General features: G+C 39.1%; 1 protein-coding gene across 4 annotated transcripts in view; it reads right to left on the reverse strand.

The window, feature by feature from the left end:
• Window positions 1–2,657: 2,657 nt before the first annotated feature.
• mast3b (microtubule associated serine/threonine kinase 3b) overlaps window positions 2,658–17,594 on the reverse strand; it is a 42,303-nt gene continuing 27,366 nt past the window's right edge. For all 4 annotated transcript variants that reach the window (XM_061738530.1, XM_061738529.1, XM_061738532.1 and 1 more), the window contains 19 exons: window positions 17,199–17,300; window positions 16,583–16,715; window positions 14,463–14,530; window positions 13,820–13,911; window positions 13,356–13,564; window positions 13,039–13,177; window positions 11,941–12,073; window positions 11,693–11,858; window positions 11,315–11,416; window positions 10,963–11,085; window positions 10,633–10,742; window positions 10,233–10,399; window positions 9,976–10,097; window positions 9,664–9,864; window positions 8,420–8,646; window positions 8,110–8,232; window positions 7,849–7,985; window positions 7,385–7,569; window positions 2,658–6,529 (listed from right to left, as the gene is read on the reverse strand). In XM_061738530.1, the coding sequence (XP_061594514.1) occupies window positions 5,475–6,529; window positions 7,385–7,569; window positions 7,849–7,985; window positions 8,110–8,232; window positions 8,420–8,646; window positions 9,664–9,864; window positions 9,976–10,097; window positions 10,233–10,399; window positions 10,633–10,742; window positions 10,963–11,085; window positions 11,315–11,416; window positions 11,693–11,858; window positions 11,941–12,073; window positions 13,039–13,177; window positions 13,356–13,564; window positions 13,820–13,911; window positions 14,463–14,530; window positions 16,583–16,715; window positions 17,199–17,300 (3,594 nt within the window). In that variant the 3' untranslated portion in view covers window positions 2,658–5,474. The remainder of the gene's footprint in view (window positions 6,530–7,384; window positions 7,570–7,848; window positions 7,986–8,109; window positions 8,233–8,419; window positions 8,647–9,663; window positions 9,865–9,975; window positions 10,098–10,232; window positions 10,400–10,632; window positions 10,743–10,962; window positions 11,086–11,314; window positions 11,417–11,692; window positions 11,859–11,940; window positions 12,074–13,038; window positions 13,178–13,355; window positions 13,565–13,819; window positions 13,912–14,462; window positions 14,531–16,582; window positions 16,716–17,198; window positions 17,301–17,594) is intronic.

Here is a 17,594-nt window from a genome sequence, read left to right on the forward strand (position 1 = left end):
ATAAAATACACTAAGATATAAGATCAAACATACAATAAAATACACTAAGATGTAATATGAGTGCAGACTTGATTCTGTAGACGCTTGTTCTTAAGTGTTTAATGAAGGAGGTGAGGGTGGGTATGTCTCGTATGACATTTGTCACTGTGGACTTTTTATCTAGAATTTTCGAAGACTGTTTGTATGCAATCTCAATAGGCTTTAGTGTGGATTTACATGCCATTGCCCAGCTTGTTATACAGTACGTGATATGTGGTACTATCATTGCATTAAGAAACATGGATGAATCAACAGTTAAAGTATTTCTAATGTATCTGAAGTTAGAGAGATTAAATTTGATTAAGTTCATAGATCTTTTTATTTGTTGTTTGAAGCGTAACTGTGAGTCTATGATGATTCCCAGATATTTGAACTCCTGTACAACCTCAAGTCTTGTTCCTTGTACAAATCATGGATGTATTATGGTACAAATACATCAGGTATATCAGCACTTACTCTATTTGAAAGAAACATACAGACAGTCTTTGTTCACCTCAGCACTGCCACCTAGTGTTCACGTGGGGGTTCAGGTTCATGCGTTACCAACTTCAAGTAAACTATCTTTAGGACATACAGGACTGTCTCAGAAAATTAGAATATTGTGATAAAGTCCTTTATTTTCTGTAATACAAAAATGTCATACATTCTGGATTCATTAAAAATCTACTGAAATATTGCAAGCCTTTTATTATTTTAATATTGCTGATCATGGCTTACAGCTTAAGAAAACTCAAATATCCTATCTCAAAAAATTAGAATATTCTAGGAATCTTAATCTTAAACTGTAAACCATGATCAGCAATATTAAAATAATAAAAGGCTTGCAATATTTCAGTTGATTTGTAATGAATCCAGAATGTATGACATTTTTGTTTTTTTTAATTGCATTACAGAAAATAAAGAACTTTATCACAATATTCTAATTTTCTGAGACAGTCCTGTAATAATAATAAATTAAGGCAAGGCAAGGCAAGTTTATTTATATAGCATAATTCCTCACAAGATAATCCAAAGTGCTTTACAGCAACATTAAAAGCGGCAAGACATAATTAGACAATACATAACAAATAAAATGAAATAAAATTATGAGAAAATAAGGTAAAATAATAAAAAGCACAAGTTGCTGAAAACTAAGCGCAGTAGAGTACCATAGGTATACACATCTCATTCACGGTTTTCAGAAAGTATTTAATTAAGGTACCCATCTCATTCGTGCTTTTCAGAAAGTATTTAATTTAAGAGTACGCTTAAATACCAAATAAATGAAATAAAATGATAAGAAAAGAGGTAAAATAATAAAAAGCACAAGTTGTTAAAAATAAGGGCAGTAGAGTACAGCAGGTAAGTATTTAATTTAAAAGTACGCTTCAGTAAACAGTAATGTTTTTAGGCCTGGTTTAAAGGAGCTGACAGTTGGAGCAGACCTCAGGTCTACAGGAAGTTTGTTCCACCGGTGAGGAGCAGAATAACTGAACGCTCCTTCACCTTGCTTGGTTCTGGTTCTTGGGAACCACAACAAACCAGATCCAGATGAACCTCAGGGGTCTGGGAGCTTCATAGGAACTAACAGATCAACCATGTATTTTGGTCCAAGACCATTCAGTGCTTTGTAGACCAGCAGTAAGATTTTAAACTCCATCCTTTGACTCACTGGAAGCCAGTGTAACAATTTCATGACCGGTGTAATATGGTCCAGTTTCCTTGTATTTGTAGGGACAAGGTGAGCGCTGATCTTTTCCCTTTCATTTTTAGGGCCAAAAATGATCCCCTCTGTCTTTTCTGCACTTAGCTGGAGAAAATTCTGACACATCCACTCATTGATTTGATGAATACAGTTACTCAATGAGAGTAGGGGACTGTAGTCATGTTATATTTAAATTAAAATATAGTGTCCCTTAAGTTTGTGTTTCTATCTTTATTTTATTATTACTATACTTTCATTTGGCAGTTCTTAATTGTAATTTATAAACCCCACGTGAATACTAGGTGGCAGCATTTGACCACTCGTCATTTTTTATTTTTTTTATTTAACCTTTATTTACCCAGGCAAGCAATTAAAGAACAAATTCTTATTTTCAAATGCAGCCTGACATTTTAATGCAGCATTATTATCTCCTCGGAAATAAGAACTTCAAACTGACCAGTTTGTCACCCAAGTCAGCTGCCTCAAAGTCTGAAAACCAGAACAATATGTTTACGGACCAAGTAACCCTATATTATATACACACAAGCTGCTAAAGAATTTGCATTACACTGTGTTTTCAACATACAAAAACTAATAAACTCAAATCTATATCTAGAAGATGGACACTACTGAGAAAAAAGCAGCTATCAAACTATTGATAATAGACCTTTTAGGATTGTGTGGTTCCTGACTTTTCAGCAAAGCATCTAAAGTTCTTTTATTATAATTATTATACATTATTTCAGGTGGGCAGAAGGGGCGGGTTAAATTAACCTTCAATATAGTGAACTCTGGGAAGAAAAAAAAAAAGAAGCTTTTACAATCAAATTAAATGCCCCATAACTTCTGTTTCTGCCATCTATCTAGAAAATAAATAAAAAACCTGCATGTTACTTTAATGACAGGTTCTGTTATATTATTATTCCTACAAACCACAAACATTATTGGAGTCCAAATATACAAGAGTCAAAGAGATACAAAGTTTATTCTTTGCACAAAAAAACACAGTACAGGGCGACAACGCCGGTATACCATGCACTCAAGTATCACAGCTGTGTGCTTGTTTCATGCAGCATGCACTGAACAGAAGAGTCCACAGAAGAACACGTGCACATGTACAACAGCTTGACTTTCCACTGTTCTATGAGAGCACGTTGAACACCACCCGACTTTGCTTTCGCTGGCCTCCGGTACCTTAAGCAACATGAACCTTAACTCTTGGAGAGCAGCACAGTGACCAAGTATGCTTATATTCACATAAGAAACCACATTACTTCAGAAAACCTCTAATACATTTCCTCTCAGAGATCACCCCTGAACATTACAGAACTTGATTAGCCTGTTTTTGCTCCATTCTGGCAAGTGTGTGACTGTTTTAGTTTATGTGGCTTGAGCGTGGTTTCTCTGTACAAACCCATAGCGGATATTTCATGTTCAGCTTGCTACACTATTACTTTCCCTGTAAGACTAATGTCTCATATTCGTACGTGCAGCTGTTAAAACCTCATTGCCACCCCAGTTTAGTACACAGAGTCAATTTTAACTTCTACAGAAGCAGAAATGTAAGTGCAAATCAAGCTTCCCTCAACCCAACAAAGATCTTGCTACTAATGTGCATGTAACCCCACAAAAACACCCGTTTGGTGCTAGATTACTGTTCAGGAACAGTTATTTAGAAACAGTAACCCATGTAACCTTTGTGAGAGTAGTTTTCCTTCATTGTATCAAAGAGGATAGTTTCCTTATACACAGCCGCATGACATAAATTGTACCGTACATCACGTTTGTTCATTGCAAACAAATCTGTCAGACTGCAAATATTAGAGAGCCATTCAGTGATCTGTTCAAAAAGAGTATCACTTAGGTTGTCGTCACAAGATTTAAGGACTTAAAAAAAAAAAAGAAAAAAGAAAGAGGTTTAAGGAACATATTAACAATTCTGATTTAGGGGAAGAAAAAAAAAACAGAAGACTGAGGAAGTAAATACAAAATTTAGAAACAGCCACCGACCAAGAAAACCCCACCCCAAAAAACACCTGTACAAATATGAAATAACACCTGAATTCTGAAATGATGGTTCATAGTAGAGGAAAAAAAAAACCCAACAAAACACAAAAACCAAATTACTCCCTTGCGTTAAGAGTTTTCAAAAGTTCAGGTGCTTCAAATTGTCATTGTGCGTACCTTGTGACATACTCCAACACGTTTGGAATTATAGACAAGCATGATACCAAAATATACATCAATATTCGTACAAAACAGTACAAGACAAGTGTAACATTTATTCAAAGAAGCCCTGGGTTCTGCTGTTTCCAGTTTACCTTTCACATTTAGTTACAAAATGAATGTCAAAATAGTGCACTTCCCCCTCCGATGTAAACATGGCTACACAGTAAAGTAGGTAGGAACAGGTCACTTATGCATGGCCTCCGTCACAACTCTGAGGAGAAAAATGAGGACAAACATGGTTTGCCTCATGGTTTGTATGAGAAAAAAAAAAAAAAAAAAAAACATAAAAAAATTAGAAGGAGGATGTAAAAATGTTTTAAAGTTCAAAAGGAAAGAAAGCCCAGAGATGAATATAAAAATGTTTTAACAGAGATGATGCTCCAGCTCTGAAGAAAACTCGCATCTTGCATTTTTAATATTTTTTTCCTAGTTTGAATGGGGTAAAATAAAGATAGTTGCACCACAATGCAAGGCTAAGCCACATCAGTATTAAAAGTATCTCAAAATTTGCCAACACCCAGTCAAGAATACACGACCAGAGAAGAGAGATACAACTAATTCTCAGTCAGTTGAAATTACAGACTACATTTCCACAGACAGCTCTACAATCAAAAGACATGGCTTATGAGGACGGTGCTTTGATAATGTGGCACATCACACCCTTTGAGTCCGTTTCATCATGACTTCATCACAGATTTAACTTCAAAGTCACAGCCAGGTGGCGTCTCAGCATGACTTCCATCATCGCCCGCACGACTGATTTCATGTAATTACAAAAAAAAACAAAAAACAAGAATTCTGTGACAATAAATTCTAAGCAGGAGCCTGGATAACAAGTCAGTGGCTTATTTTCCCCCCGTTCATATGAATAACATCTGTAGTGTCATGAAAGACTGAAGTGTTTCGTAGTGGCAGAGGAGATTCAGAGGTGGAAAATTATTCAAAAAAAGCTTAAATCGATGAGCTTCATCTAGGTGAAAACTGAAAAGTTTGTGATAGTCAATATCAGTACTACAGATACCGTTCTATTGAATTTACATTAACACTAAGTGGGGAAAAAAAAAAAGAAATAATCCTAACCTGCATAACAACTTCTCACACTTTGTGGTCCTACAATAACCCAGCTTTATCCCTGCATTGTCACAATTTACTTAAAAAATAGACATTTTTAGAAAAAAAAAAAAAATCGTCATTTGAAAGACATAAAACCACACTTTACGGATACAAAAAAGTAGAGCCTTTGCAATTCAAACAATAGGAATCTTCCTCTTTCCCTGTCATGAGCTCATTATAATTTACAAATGTAATAAATACGACCAGGGAGTCTGCATTGCCTTTAGGCAAATATTTACAATACAAAATTCAAGTAAAACATTCTCCCACTCCTTCACCTGTATACATACGTGTTCAGCTCGCAGTTCATCTGGTTCAGATGGGAAACAATGCGGCTTCATGTCATGTTCCTTTGGAGAGGCTTTAAAGAACAGCGGTGAGGAACTGAAATGAGAGCAGCCATAAGGAGTCACTTTCTTGCATGTCCTTTTTGAGGGGGGTCCTCTCTGCAACGCATCTTCTCTGAAGGTGGATCAGTGGAAGTGGTTCTTGCTGCCTGATTACTTTCAAGATGAGGGAGTCCAGTTTCACACTGCCGGGATGAAGCCATCTCCAGCTCTGGGTTTTCGTTGGAATTCTCTCCATCTGAGCAAGGCTCCCACTCGTCCTGATCTTCACTCTCCGTCGAGCCCTGCACGGCGATCTGGGGCACCAGGGTGAACCTCCTCACCGTTGGCACTTGCAGTTCCACGTCCTCTTCGCTCTGGGGCCGCGTGACCATCCAGCCCATCCCGTGCCGCTGCTGCTGCTGCCGGGGCGGCTGCATTTGGACAGCTGGGGTCGTGGCAGAGTCTGACACCATGCTGCTGGTTTTCTCTTCTGGCTCGTCAAAGCTCACCTCCTGCACCGCCTCTTGCTTTTTAAAGGAGTCTCGGCGCTCCGACAGGTTTAGCTTCCGCATAACAACCAGCTGTTCCGATCTTTGGCTGCCCATGTAGGGGCCCAGTCTGCTGTGGTCAGCACCGATGTAAAAGCCTCCACAGGCTCCGTCGGCCTCGGCGTCGCCTAGCAGGTCCCCCTCACAGTAAAACGGCACTTCCAGCGTGTGCCTGCGGGGGGCGTACGACTTCTTGTCCGCGTGATACACCCCGGAGAGCTTCTCGGCCGACTGCACCCTCTTGAGCAGCGGAGATCGAGGCGGCTCTGCGCTGCGGGGCCGGACGATGTGTCGAACGATAGTGGGGGGTGACAGGGTTTTACCGTGAAAGGTGTGAAGGGTTTTGGCGAAACCTGGCAGTGGAGAGGGTGAGCGCTGGGGGGACAATGGCTGATTGGAGGCTGAAGAGGAGTTGCAGGCCAGAGGAGAGGGCGGGATGTTACTGGTGGATTTCCGACGGCCCACCTTAGTGTAGCGCTGGGTGTTGAGCTTGGAGCCCAGACCGTGGAGCGAGTTAGGCCGAATGTGAGCAGCGGGGGAACTGGGAGAGCTGGAGGAAGGAGATGTGCTCTGAGGAGAGTTATTGTCTGGGAAGAAGAGACAGCAGAGGCTTCATCATTTAAAATAATTCACAAAACTAATCATACTACAGCTTTGCATAATTTGTACATAAACTTGCAATAGGGGATCAGAATGGCATTAGAAGCAGATACACCATAACTGCAAAATAGGGCTGGGCGATATGGACCAAAAGTCATATCTCGATATTTTCTAGCTAAATGGCGATACTCGATATATATCTCGATATTTTTTCTGTGCCTTAATTGGGTTTCCCCCAAAGCATTATAGCATAGCATCTCTGTTAGCTTCATTTTTTTCTGAGGCAAACCCTTAAAAAACAGTCAGTTTTAATACAAAGCCTCGTGCCAAATGTCACACAGGTACATTTATTAACAGAGGTCTGCACAATATCAAAATGTATAAAACAAATGAAATAAAAATAAACTGCCTGCATATATAGAATAAAAATGCTTCTTGAATAAAATAAAACAAATATCCCTTTCCTGCATAACAATTAAATTAAAATACACTGTGCAATTAATACAATGTAGACAGTAACAGGCAGACTTTTCTACTGAGGTTGACAGTTGTGCAAATAACAAAACATTTGTGCAAATCTCAAATAAAACATTCAAGTCAATTTGTCACAAAATAAGCTATATCAAAATAATTTAAAAAAAAAAATGTAAAAAAAAAAAGTTTTTTTTTTTTTTTAAATCGATATAAACGATATTGTCTCGTACCATATCGTGTTTGAAAATATATCGATATATATTAAAATCTCGATATATCGCCCAGCCCTACTGCAAAATATCATCTAACTATTCATCAGAATATTTGAACTTGTGCATCCGAACCCCCAACGTTTCCACCCAACCTACCACAGCCTGGATGGTCTGGTGCAGGGCTCCTGCAGGGGGTGGAGGGGCCGGGGGAGAGACTGTGCGTTGGGGAACCTGGAAGGCTTTCACTGGAGGAAACCGAGTGATGGAGACCCGAGGAGAAGCTTCGACTGTTGTGCATCACCGAGCTTTGCTTGGACAGTTTCTTCAAGATACTTCGTCGTCTGAGAGGAGAACAGGAGCCGGTGTGATCGGAGGAAATGTTACATGTATATTTTGCCTTTATTTAACAACATGGACCTTTCTTGGATAATAAGCAGACCTTTTACCCTGCATACATGAGCATTTACTATTGAGGGGGATGAACTTTTACCAACAGTGTCTAAACAAAGAAAGATGCAGATGCAGAGGTCGATGGCTACAGCCAATGATAAACGGATGATAAGTAACTCTGAAGAAACGCCGACAGCATGAGAGCTGGCGGCCAAACCTCGGATATTCACCTGTCGTAATTATCTCTCTTCTTGCTCTTCTTGCTGCGACGAGCCATCTTGCCTTTGTGTTTGGTTTTCCGAGCTGGACCGACTTTGATAGATGTGTTCTCAAGAGCGATGGTCTGAAGAGCCACCTTACTCCCGCTCTGCAAGTTTAATGGGAATCAAACATTGTTTTTTTTTTTGTCACAATATACGATAAATTAAAAAGAAGTAAATTCAGCTGAATTTCAAAAGGAACTGAAAATCTGCAACACAGGACTGTTGTACCTTTAGCAGCAGCTCTATCATCTCTGGGTGGACCAGGCCCTGAATGGACTCTCCGTTCACGTGGGTGATGAGGTCTCCGGTGCGGAGACCGGCCTCATGAGCCGGGCTGCCCTCCTCCACACTCTGGTGGAGCAGTGAAAAGAGTTTGACTTGAGCATTACATAACAATCTCTGCAGAGCATTCTCCTCTACTTTGGGATTACGCAAAACACAACACACGCAACTGAAAAGTCACGAGTGTTAGTTTCAGTTTCTCAGTTATGTCTTTCTACCGCAGCAAGATTTTTTACAGGCTCATGACGACACCTACCGACACCATGTGATGCACCGTGTAGACGTCGCTGTCACCCATGTAGACCCGGATGGCCTGCACCGTGAAGCCGTACCTCTTCCCTGAGGTGTGGATGATAATAGGGGGCTTCAGGCTGCCCGGGCTGAAGGACAGATCCCTGTTAGGGGACGAGTCGCGGGATGAGGGGTTGGAAGACAGCGAACGTGGGGAGAGGGGGCAGGGCTGGAGGCCACTGGGTGAGTCATCTGAAATAAAACATACATATTTGATTTATTTACATACATATAAATATGATTTATTTTATAGACCGAGACATTTTCTTCCTCTTGAAGCTCTCCTAACTCTGTACCGGTCTCTATTTGAGCCTCATTTAAATTATTGTAATGTTTTATGGTGTAATACATATCCAAGTTATGTTGAGAAACTACAGATTTTACAAAAGCAAGTGATTCGCGTTATATCATGGAGCAAATTTAATGCTCCCTCTGATCCTCTTTTTTATGGATATAAGCTTCTGAAACTTACTGAGTGTAACGTTTTCCACAATGCCTGTGTAATGTATAATGTAGTTTTTAGACTCAATGACAGACTCTGTCATCTCATCCCCATTTATGCTCCCACTCATGAACACACCACAAGGGGAAAACAACTTTTAAAGGGAAAGAAAAGGAAACTGAAATGTACACGTTTCAGTGTAACATGCAAAGGTCCAAACATTTGGAATGAGCTTGGTAGTGCTATAAAAGAGTCTGGATCTCTCTCAATTAAAAAAAAAAAGGCTAAAACAAAAATTGTTATTAAATTATGTCTATTAAATTTTTTATGTACCAATACCTGATGTATTATTTTTATAAGAATATATTTGTATCTAGGAAATCTGAGGTCTCAGGTTTTTTTTTTCTTCCCTTATTTAGGTTATAAGGTTATATATTGTATGTATATGTATTATATGTGTAATTTATAGTTGTTTTGCTGTGTGACTGGGCCCCTATTCATAAGCTACCGTAGCTTCTGGGGAGTCCCATTTTACAAACCTGAATTGATTATTATCTGTATTTGTGTTTTTTTTTTTAATTATTTGTAAAAATAAACTCTAAACTATAGCTTTCATTTTGTGGCTTGTGTCTCCATAATTAAAGTTTATTCCTGTTTTGATGTACGATGTTTTGTTTTGTGTTAATTCTTTAAAAATAACAGAGAATCACTGTTGTGATCATTTTCTCTTCTTCTGTACTTTGCGGTGGTGATGAGCTTCCTTGTACCTGGGGTGATGATGAGGGAGAGGGCTGAGACGGAGGCCGACTTGGGAACCTTCCCGCCGCAGGGAAGCCTCTGTCTGTCCGGCGTCTCCAGCTGGTTTCCGAAGCGCCGAGGAGCTGCTGGATCCTTGGGAGACGAGTGTTTGGCTCCAGTGCTGTTGCTTCGAATCCTGATCCTTCGAATATTTGACACCACCACCTCAGCTGCAGGTAGGACAGCATGAAGGTAACGTATGTGTTAATGTCGTTTTTGTTATTATTCCAGATGGAAGCATTTGCATCTTGAGCGGAGGAATGTGGAAAGTCTAAATTTACCCTCGTCGTCAGTGGAGAGGGCGAAGCGGGGCATCGTCTCCAGGCTGTGAGTGCTGCTCATCACCAGAGAACTGGTGCTTCTCTCAGACTGGGAGGAGCTGGACGAGGCCCTGGGGCGAAGGCTACGAACAGTTATAGACGACACTGAATCAACCATGTGTTGCATCTCATCTTATCTCATCTATGTTGAAAGTTGCATTTCACCTCCAACTTGCCAAAGTACACAGCAATTAAAAGAAAAAAAAAAGCATGCCTACCTGGCCATACGCCCAGAATGTCTGTTTTCCAGACTGCAGTCTGCTTGACTAAGACACAAACTGACTCCCGCCACGTCGCTGCGGTCTTCCTTGTCTTCACTGTGGCTGCGGTCTGAAGAAAAGCTCAGATTGGAGGGTGTCGCCAGATGTTCTGTGCTGCTGTAAACCTTAAAAAAGGAAAAGAAAATGGAGACAAGGTGTGATATAGGGAACTACTTCTTGACACACTAAGCAGCAGGGTTTTGAACATACTTGCTGGGTATAGCACAGATATGTTCCAGCCACAAGAAGGTTAATTAATAAAGCGCGGTACTATGAAACAGTTTGGAAACACCGTTTTCAGAGGGCGGGACAACAAACAGTCTATAATCATATTCCCAGAGACTGGAGCAGCGCCTACCTTGCTGAAGCGGTGTGACCAGGAGGAAAACTGTCTGATTTCCAAAGACTCCTCGTCGTTTGTCTCCTCATCTTCGTCAGATGCCAAATGATGGTAGCGGTCTGAACGAGCTGAATGCCAAAACAGACGAGACATTCAGAAGTGAAGAGAAATGGTCGAAACAGAATTCATCAACCATAACAGGTGGTGTTATACGGAAAAAACACTAACTTCCAATCAGCTGAGGAATAACAAGTTAGGTTTGTTTTCAACTTCTACAACTTACGTTCAATGACTTCTCATTGATTAATACTATGTCCTAATCAGTTCACAGTTTAAACTATAACTTACTGTCAAAGTAGCTGGTATCATCCTCTGCCTCCAGCTGAGGAATGAACTCGGCTTTTTGCCGGAGGAGCCCATTCCAGTCCAAACCCAAGAAGAAGGGGTGCTGCTTGACTTCTGAGGCTCCACCTGAAACCAGAGTTTTCAGTAAATCAACCAAGGGATCAAGTTCTGTGATTATCAACAAACGTTATTTTGTATTCTTTATGTTTAACTTTACTTGTGGATTCTAAACACAACTTCTGAATGAGGTCTTCAGTTAAGTTTGACTTCCTTCTGGCTACAGAAATCTTTGAAAGGAACAGTATCAGCCTGAATTAAACCCTTTTTTTCCCCCATCAATATTGATCAACTGTACCTGTTCCCAGTCGGTCTAAAGGGTTCTGCCTCAGCAAGCGGGTGATCATGTCCTGACCCTCGGCAGGCAAGGCATCGTCTCCCTCGGGCCAAATGATTTCATCTGAACATCACACGCAGGGCAGACCACAAAAAGCATATAAGACCACATAAGACCACAAAAAATAAAAGCAATAAACACTGGATGAAGTCATATGAAAAACACTAAAGGAGGGAGTCAGACATGATTGCTTGCCAAAAGCTGAATGTTTAAAAAAAAAAAAAAAGAATAATAAATTATTTCGAGTAAATCTGTTTTGTAGCTTTATTGATAAGTAGCATTGACATGAAGAACTACAGGATATGCACTTGGTGGAATGCCTCTCATGTGACCACTCACCACTGACAACCTGTCCAAAAAGCTCTTCAGGGGTGTCTCCAAAAAAGGGAACACAGCCAACGAGGAATTCATAGAGGATGATTCCCATCGCCCACCAGTCCACTGGTTTCCCATAGCCCTGCCGGAGAATCACCTCTGGAGCAATGTACTCTGGAGTCCCACACACCTGGAGAGGAAAACCAACACAGATCAGTTTTATCAGAGCCATCTTATATCCAGAAAGATGTTTCTGGTCCATCTGGTCTTACCTGTTTGTCCACAAATTCTCTTGTATCTTTTTCAATGTGTCCCTCATACAGGTTGGTGGTCATGTTCATCAAGCCAATTTTGGACAGACCAAAGTCCGTCAGCTTGATGTGGCCCATGGATGTGATCAACAAACTGTTGGGTAGAAAAAGAAAAACACAAAATAAATCAATACAAATAAGCAGAGGTGGGTAGTAACGAGTTACATTTACTCAGTTACATTTACTTGAGTAAGTTTTGGGAAATTTTGTACTTTTAGGAGTAGTTTTGAATCACTATACTTTTTACTTTTACTTGAGTAGATTTGTGAAGAAGAAACTGTTACTCTTACTCCGCTACATTAGGCTACGTTGAGCTGTTACTTTTCTTTTAATCCTCCGCGTCAATCTCATGACATCACTAAGTGATTCTTTGGGAAAAATGTTTGTTTTTGCATGTTTTGTCACATTTACAAAGACTCAAACACACACAGAGTTTCTATGAGTTCATGGGCTTGTTCCAGTTCTGCCTGGTTAAAAAAGAAAAGTACAAAGGCTTGAAATTTTGTGCTACTTGTGCTTAATTAATTAATTCATATTGTCATTTTATTTATTTTATTATTTATTAAAGTACTTGAATTTACTTTAAGATTATTTTAATTTAAGCTATTTCGTTTTTTATTAATTTTAATGTATTTATCTATTTTGTTATTTTATTATTTATTAAAGTACTTGAATTTACTTTATTATTTTAATTTAAGCTATTTTATTTTTTATTAATTTTAATTAATTTTATTATTTTATTGATTTAATTTGCCTGAAGATGATTATTTTGTACTTTTATCTGTTTGAATGGTTGTGTTAAAAAGAATTAAATCAGACGTTACTCAACAGTTACTCAGTACTTGAGTAGTTTTTTCACCAAGTACGTTTTTACTTTTACTCAAGTAATTATTTGGATGACTACTTTTTACTTCTACTTAAGTCATATTATTCTGAAGTAACTGTACTTTTACTTGAGTACAATTTTTGGCTACTCTACCCACCTCTGCAAATAATACAAGTGTGCTTCATTTCTGAATGTCACGTGCAAACAGGAGGGAATTTGGTTTATGTTCTCACTTGTCAGGTTTAAGATCGCGATGCACAATGCCATAGTTGTGAAGGTACTCCAGTGCCAGGACTGTTTCAGCAAAGTACATTCTTGACATTTCCACAGGCAGCGGGCCCATGTTCTTCAACAAGTTGGCACAATCTCCACCTTGAAAAGACAGAAAAACCTTCAAGTAAGCACGACACTGAACGCTGCACATTCGACTCTTGAATCATGAAGCAATTAGTTGTATTTTATCGTGAGGACTTGCTTTATTTCATTCTAATTTAGATTAAGATACATGTTGAAATTTAAAAAGTATGCATTGAAGAAGACTGCGCTTTACCTTCTACATACTCCATGACCATGCAGAGGTGTCGTCGTGTCTCGAAAGAGCAGAACATGGAAACAACAAAAGGGTTCTCAGCAAAGGTTAGGATGTCCCGCTCCACGAACGCCTGCTGGATCTGGTTCCTCAGCACCAGGTTCTGACGATTTATTTTTTTCATGGCAAACCTTTGCCGGGTCTCCTTGTGGCGGACTAGATATACCGCCCTGTTGGAAGGAAAAACAAAAACAATCACACACACAACCTAAATTAGACTCCTAACTTCAACATTAAACACTTAATCCCCCTTTAAGAAAAAAACTGTGTCATATCACTTCACAACTGTTATCCCATTAAAGAAATGATCGCAACGGCTGTCTAACGCTGCTTTTTGCAGCATTTTGTGCCATAATCTTTTAGAATACACATACATGTTTCTAGGATCGAGCAATAAAAGCTGAAACTGGGACTTTTCTTCTTACCCATAAGCTCCATTACTGATGAGTTTGATGGTCTCAAAATCACTTTCAAGAGGTTTTCTTCGAGTTGGAGTCAGCATCTGTGGTGTCTTAGTCTGCACAGATGAAACAATAACATGATCATGGCATACTTAAAAATTAAATGTACTAAGAATTTAAATAAAATGACTATGGACAGCATTATATTTTATTCTATGCATGTTTCTCTACAGTATGCCAAATATGAACTTGCATTTAAAGAAAATGTATGGACTATGTTCTACATAACTAACTTGAATTCAAGATTTTAAAAAGGTCAGAAACCAACTAAAAGTCCCCTCAGTTTGCATTGCAGTTTGCACTGCAGAGCAATTTCTAAGATCTACTTCCAAATTAAATTCCTCTTAGCTGCTTATTAAGAAGAAAATATGCTTTAGACTATTTATGATGTGCTGATTCTGATTCTCTTACACACTATTATGGGTCACTGCATTTCAGGAAACCAAAACAACAAGCCCATATCCTCTGGAGAGACCTGTAGCTGTACGCAGTCAAACTCCCCCATAAATAAAAGCTAAAACATGGGTCATTAAAATGAAGTTTGTTACTCCATACAATCCCTTTGCATGAAATGTTTTATGCAATTTTTGAGTTTGCAACCTGTTACCTCTCCTGTTGTGTCTGGTTCCACTGACACCGACGGACTGGCGTCAAACTGTTCAAGCTGCACCATGTCTAGAAATAACACAAGACCGTCTTCAATATTACAAAAAAACACATACAAAAACAAAAAAAAACAACCCACACAGGCTCCCACAAGTCCCCCTTCCAGCTCCATCTGTCTTCTCATTTTTCAGCAGTGCTTTACCAGAGCCTTGTCATGTGTAAATATTTAGCTATACAAACCTGTTTTCTCCAGTAAGGTTTAATGGCTAATAATGTTTTATGAAATTCAAGGAGGTTCCTGAACTGACTCAACTCGAATTTCAAGTTACACTTCTCATTTTGTCAAGACAGCAGACGGCAATAAAAAAATTAAAAAAAAGTCAGTGTGTCAATCATGGAAAACTCATTTTGGTCATGTCACTGTAGGGGAAAAAAAAAGAAAAAAAAAGAAGCATAATCAAGTGAGCAACGTTCACGTGCATGCATCAAAAATATTGATGCATGCCGATGCAGGCCATGACATTTATCTAACAAGAGCAGCGAGCAGGTCTAAGTGATTAAGTGATATCTACCGCTACAGCAGCAGATCGAAACCAGCTGAACATGTCCTGCTCCAACCTTTATACGGTCCACAAGCTGAGCTACAAAACGGTGCCCAACACAGCTCACACCAGAAACACAAGACTGGAGAAACCAGTCAGTCGATTCACATTATTACATTTCCAGCTTGACACTGTTGTCAGCTATATTTTGTTTGCAGCTTCCAGACATTTGATGAAGACTAAAGAATGATCCATGTTTTTAGTTGAAAGCAATTATGAGCTTTTCACTGGAGATGTAACACCATTTGCATAAGTAGTAACAACTCATTTTTTCCAACACTACAAAGAACTTGTGGGAAGCTTTTTTTAAACTGCAAATGCAGCTGTAAGTGGTGAACAAAAGATTCACAGCTATAGCATATAGAGTGGCTCATTGGAGTCATAATATGTATTTGAACACTTAAAAAATTGTTCATGGTCATATAAAAGTTAAAAATGTTTTTTGTTTAAAGGGGATCATTAATCTTCTACGTAGAAAACCTTTCATCAAGTTACCATAGCAACTGATTCGGGGCTCAAGTAAACTCACTTTACTTGTCTCCCAATGATCCAAAAAAGGAAAAGTCAGTTTCCCTAATTTCAAGGTAAATAAACCTCAACTGTTTAAACAAATCCTCCCTTCCAAAACACTCCCTCAGTCTTTCCTCTCATCTCTGGACTGCTATAGATTCTAAGATATGAATAAAATCTCATATGAAGCAGCATGAAATAAAATATGCATGGAAAGAGTGATCTCTATGACATGATCCCAAAGTGCTTGCAACAAACAGAAACATTTATTTGCTCACAATGCCCTTAGTCATAATTAATGCTGACCTCATGAATGTGCAAATTCATGCAGCAAAACACATCAAAACGTCATCAGATCTACTCGTTGTGAAGCGCATGAGGTGAAAATGTAAACTCTCCATTAGCAGTCTCTATTAGCAGTGTTGTTTGGTTATTGCATTCACATGGAAATGATAGTTCATACTAATTAAACTAATTAGCTCATCAATTAACACAGCCTTTTCATTTCAACACATCAATCTCTTTCACACCATGCATCCCTTATTACCTGGAGCTTGTCAGGTTTAAGTGTTGGAAGTCTTGACAGCTCCAAAGGGATGATTAAAATGCAAATGTATGTACACATCTAATGAAATAACTGTGGTGTCTGAAGTTAAACTATGTGTATTTCTTGAGCTTACATGTTCACACAACTACATCGACAGAGTCACCGGTTACAGAGCTGCAAAATATATCCCAAATTCTGCTGTTGAATCACACTATTAATCCAAAATCTATGAATTACTTACAGTCATGGCAATACCCACTCTCACACACAAAAACAACCTCAAATGCAAGTTTTATGATATTTGTTGCGATGTTACAAGACATTAGAAAAGTCCAGGGTAATTTAAGGAAAGAAACAAACTTATAAAGACAGAATTTTTTTGAACTCAGAGACTCTTTTTAGAGAGTGAATTTCAGTGAGAGTCAAATTTCACGCTCACCGTGATAACTGAGATTTTCTTACCTTCTAACAGGTCTCGGGTCAGACCCAGCTGACTGATGATGTAGCGAGGGATGTCTGTCTTGATCCCCTGACCCGCTTTGGCGTGGCCCTCCGCTGCCTCAAGTAGGTGATAAAACTCCTCTGGGTCAAACTCCTGTCAACAACATCCCAGAGTCATGAATGTGGCGAGTCCAAGGCCAGAATTCTGCCAGAGTGAACTTAAGAGCAGGATGTGGATAAAGCAAGTGTGTAAACTTTATCACTGGTAAAAAGTATTAATGTTAATCAGCATCTCAGCCAGAATGTTTCAAGTCAAGTAACTATTTCTTTAACACACTTATTTATCCTTAAGTCCCTACAAAAAGCTTTTTCCAATGGCCTAAAAGTACCAAGTAGTCAGATTTTATGCTAATACCTCACTATAATTTACATAGACAAAGTGGATGCTTCCCATCACACTTAACCAACATTTCTAGCTTTTGTTGCCATAGAAGTATAAAAAAAAAAAAACAACCTGAAAGCAGTAAGTAAAACACATCAACTTTCTAAGATGATAAAGACCAGAATCACAATTGAGTCTTAAATGTGATTTCAAAGAGAGAAACAATAAAGTCTAATTTTCTTTTCAACATTTTACCAGGCATTCAAGGAGACGAGCCGGCCGCGAGATGACCATGAGGATCTTCTTCACCAGCTGAGTGGTGACAGTCACCTCCTCGCTTTCAGAGCGTTCATACGCCTGGAAAACAGACGTTGAGCAGGGAGGGGAAAAAGAGAAAGAAAAACAAAAAAATCAGAACGCGGGAAGCTGACAAACAGCCCTTCCGTGGCACAAACATGACAGCGTGCATATTTGCACACTGTGTTGAGGAAACATTAAAATAAAATAAACAAAATGCAAATTCTACGAATTCAGATGATTTCCTTGTTTGGATACGTGGGATGAATGATGAAACGGCTTTAACATGCAAAAAAAATCCTTAATAGAATTCTCAAAAACGTTTTATTCAAAACCTGGATGAGCAAACGGGGC

This window comes from Cololabis saira, chromosome 13 (assembly GCF_033807715.1).
Source record: "Cololabis saira isolate AMF1-May2022 chromosome 13, fColSai1.1, whole genome shotgun sequence".
Taxonomy (NCBI): domain Eukaryota; kingdom Metazoa; phylum Chordata; class Actinopteri; order Beloniformes; family Belonidae; genus Cololabis; species Cololabis saira.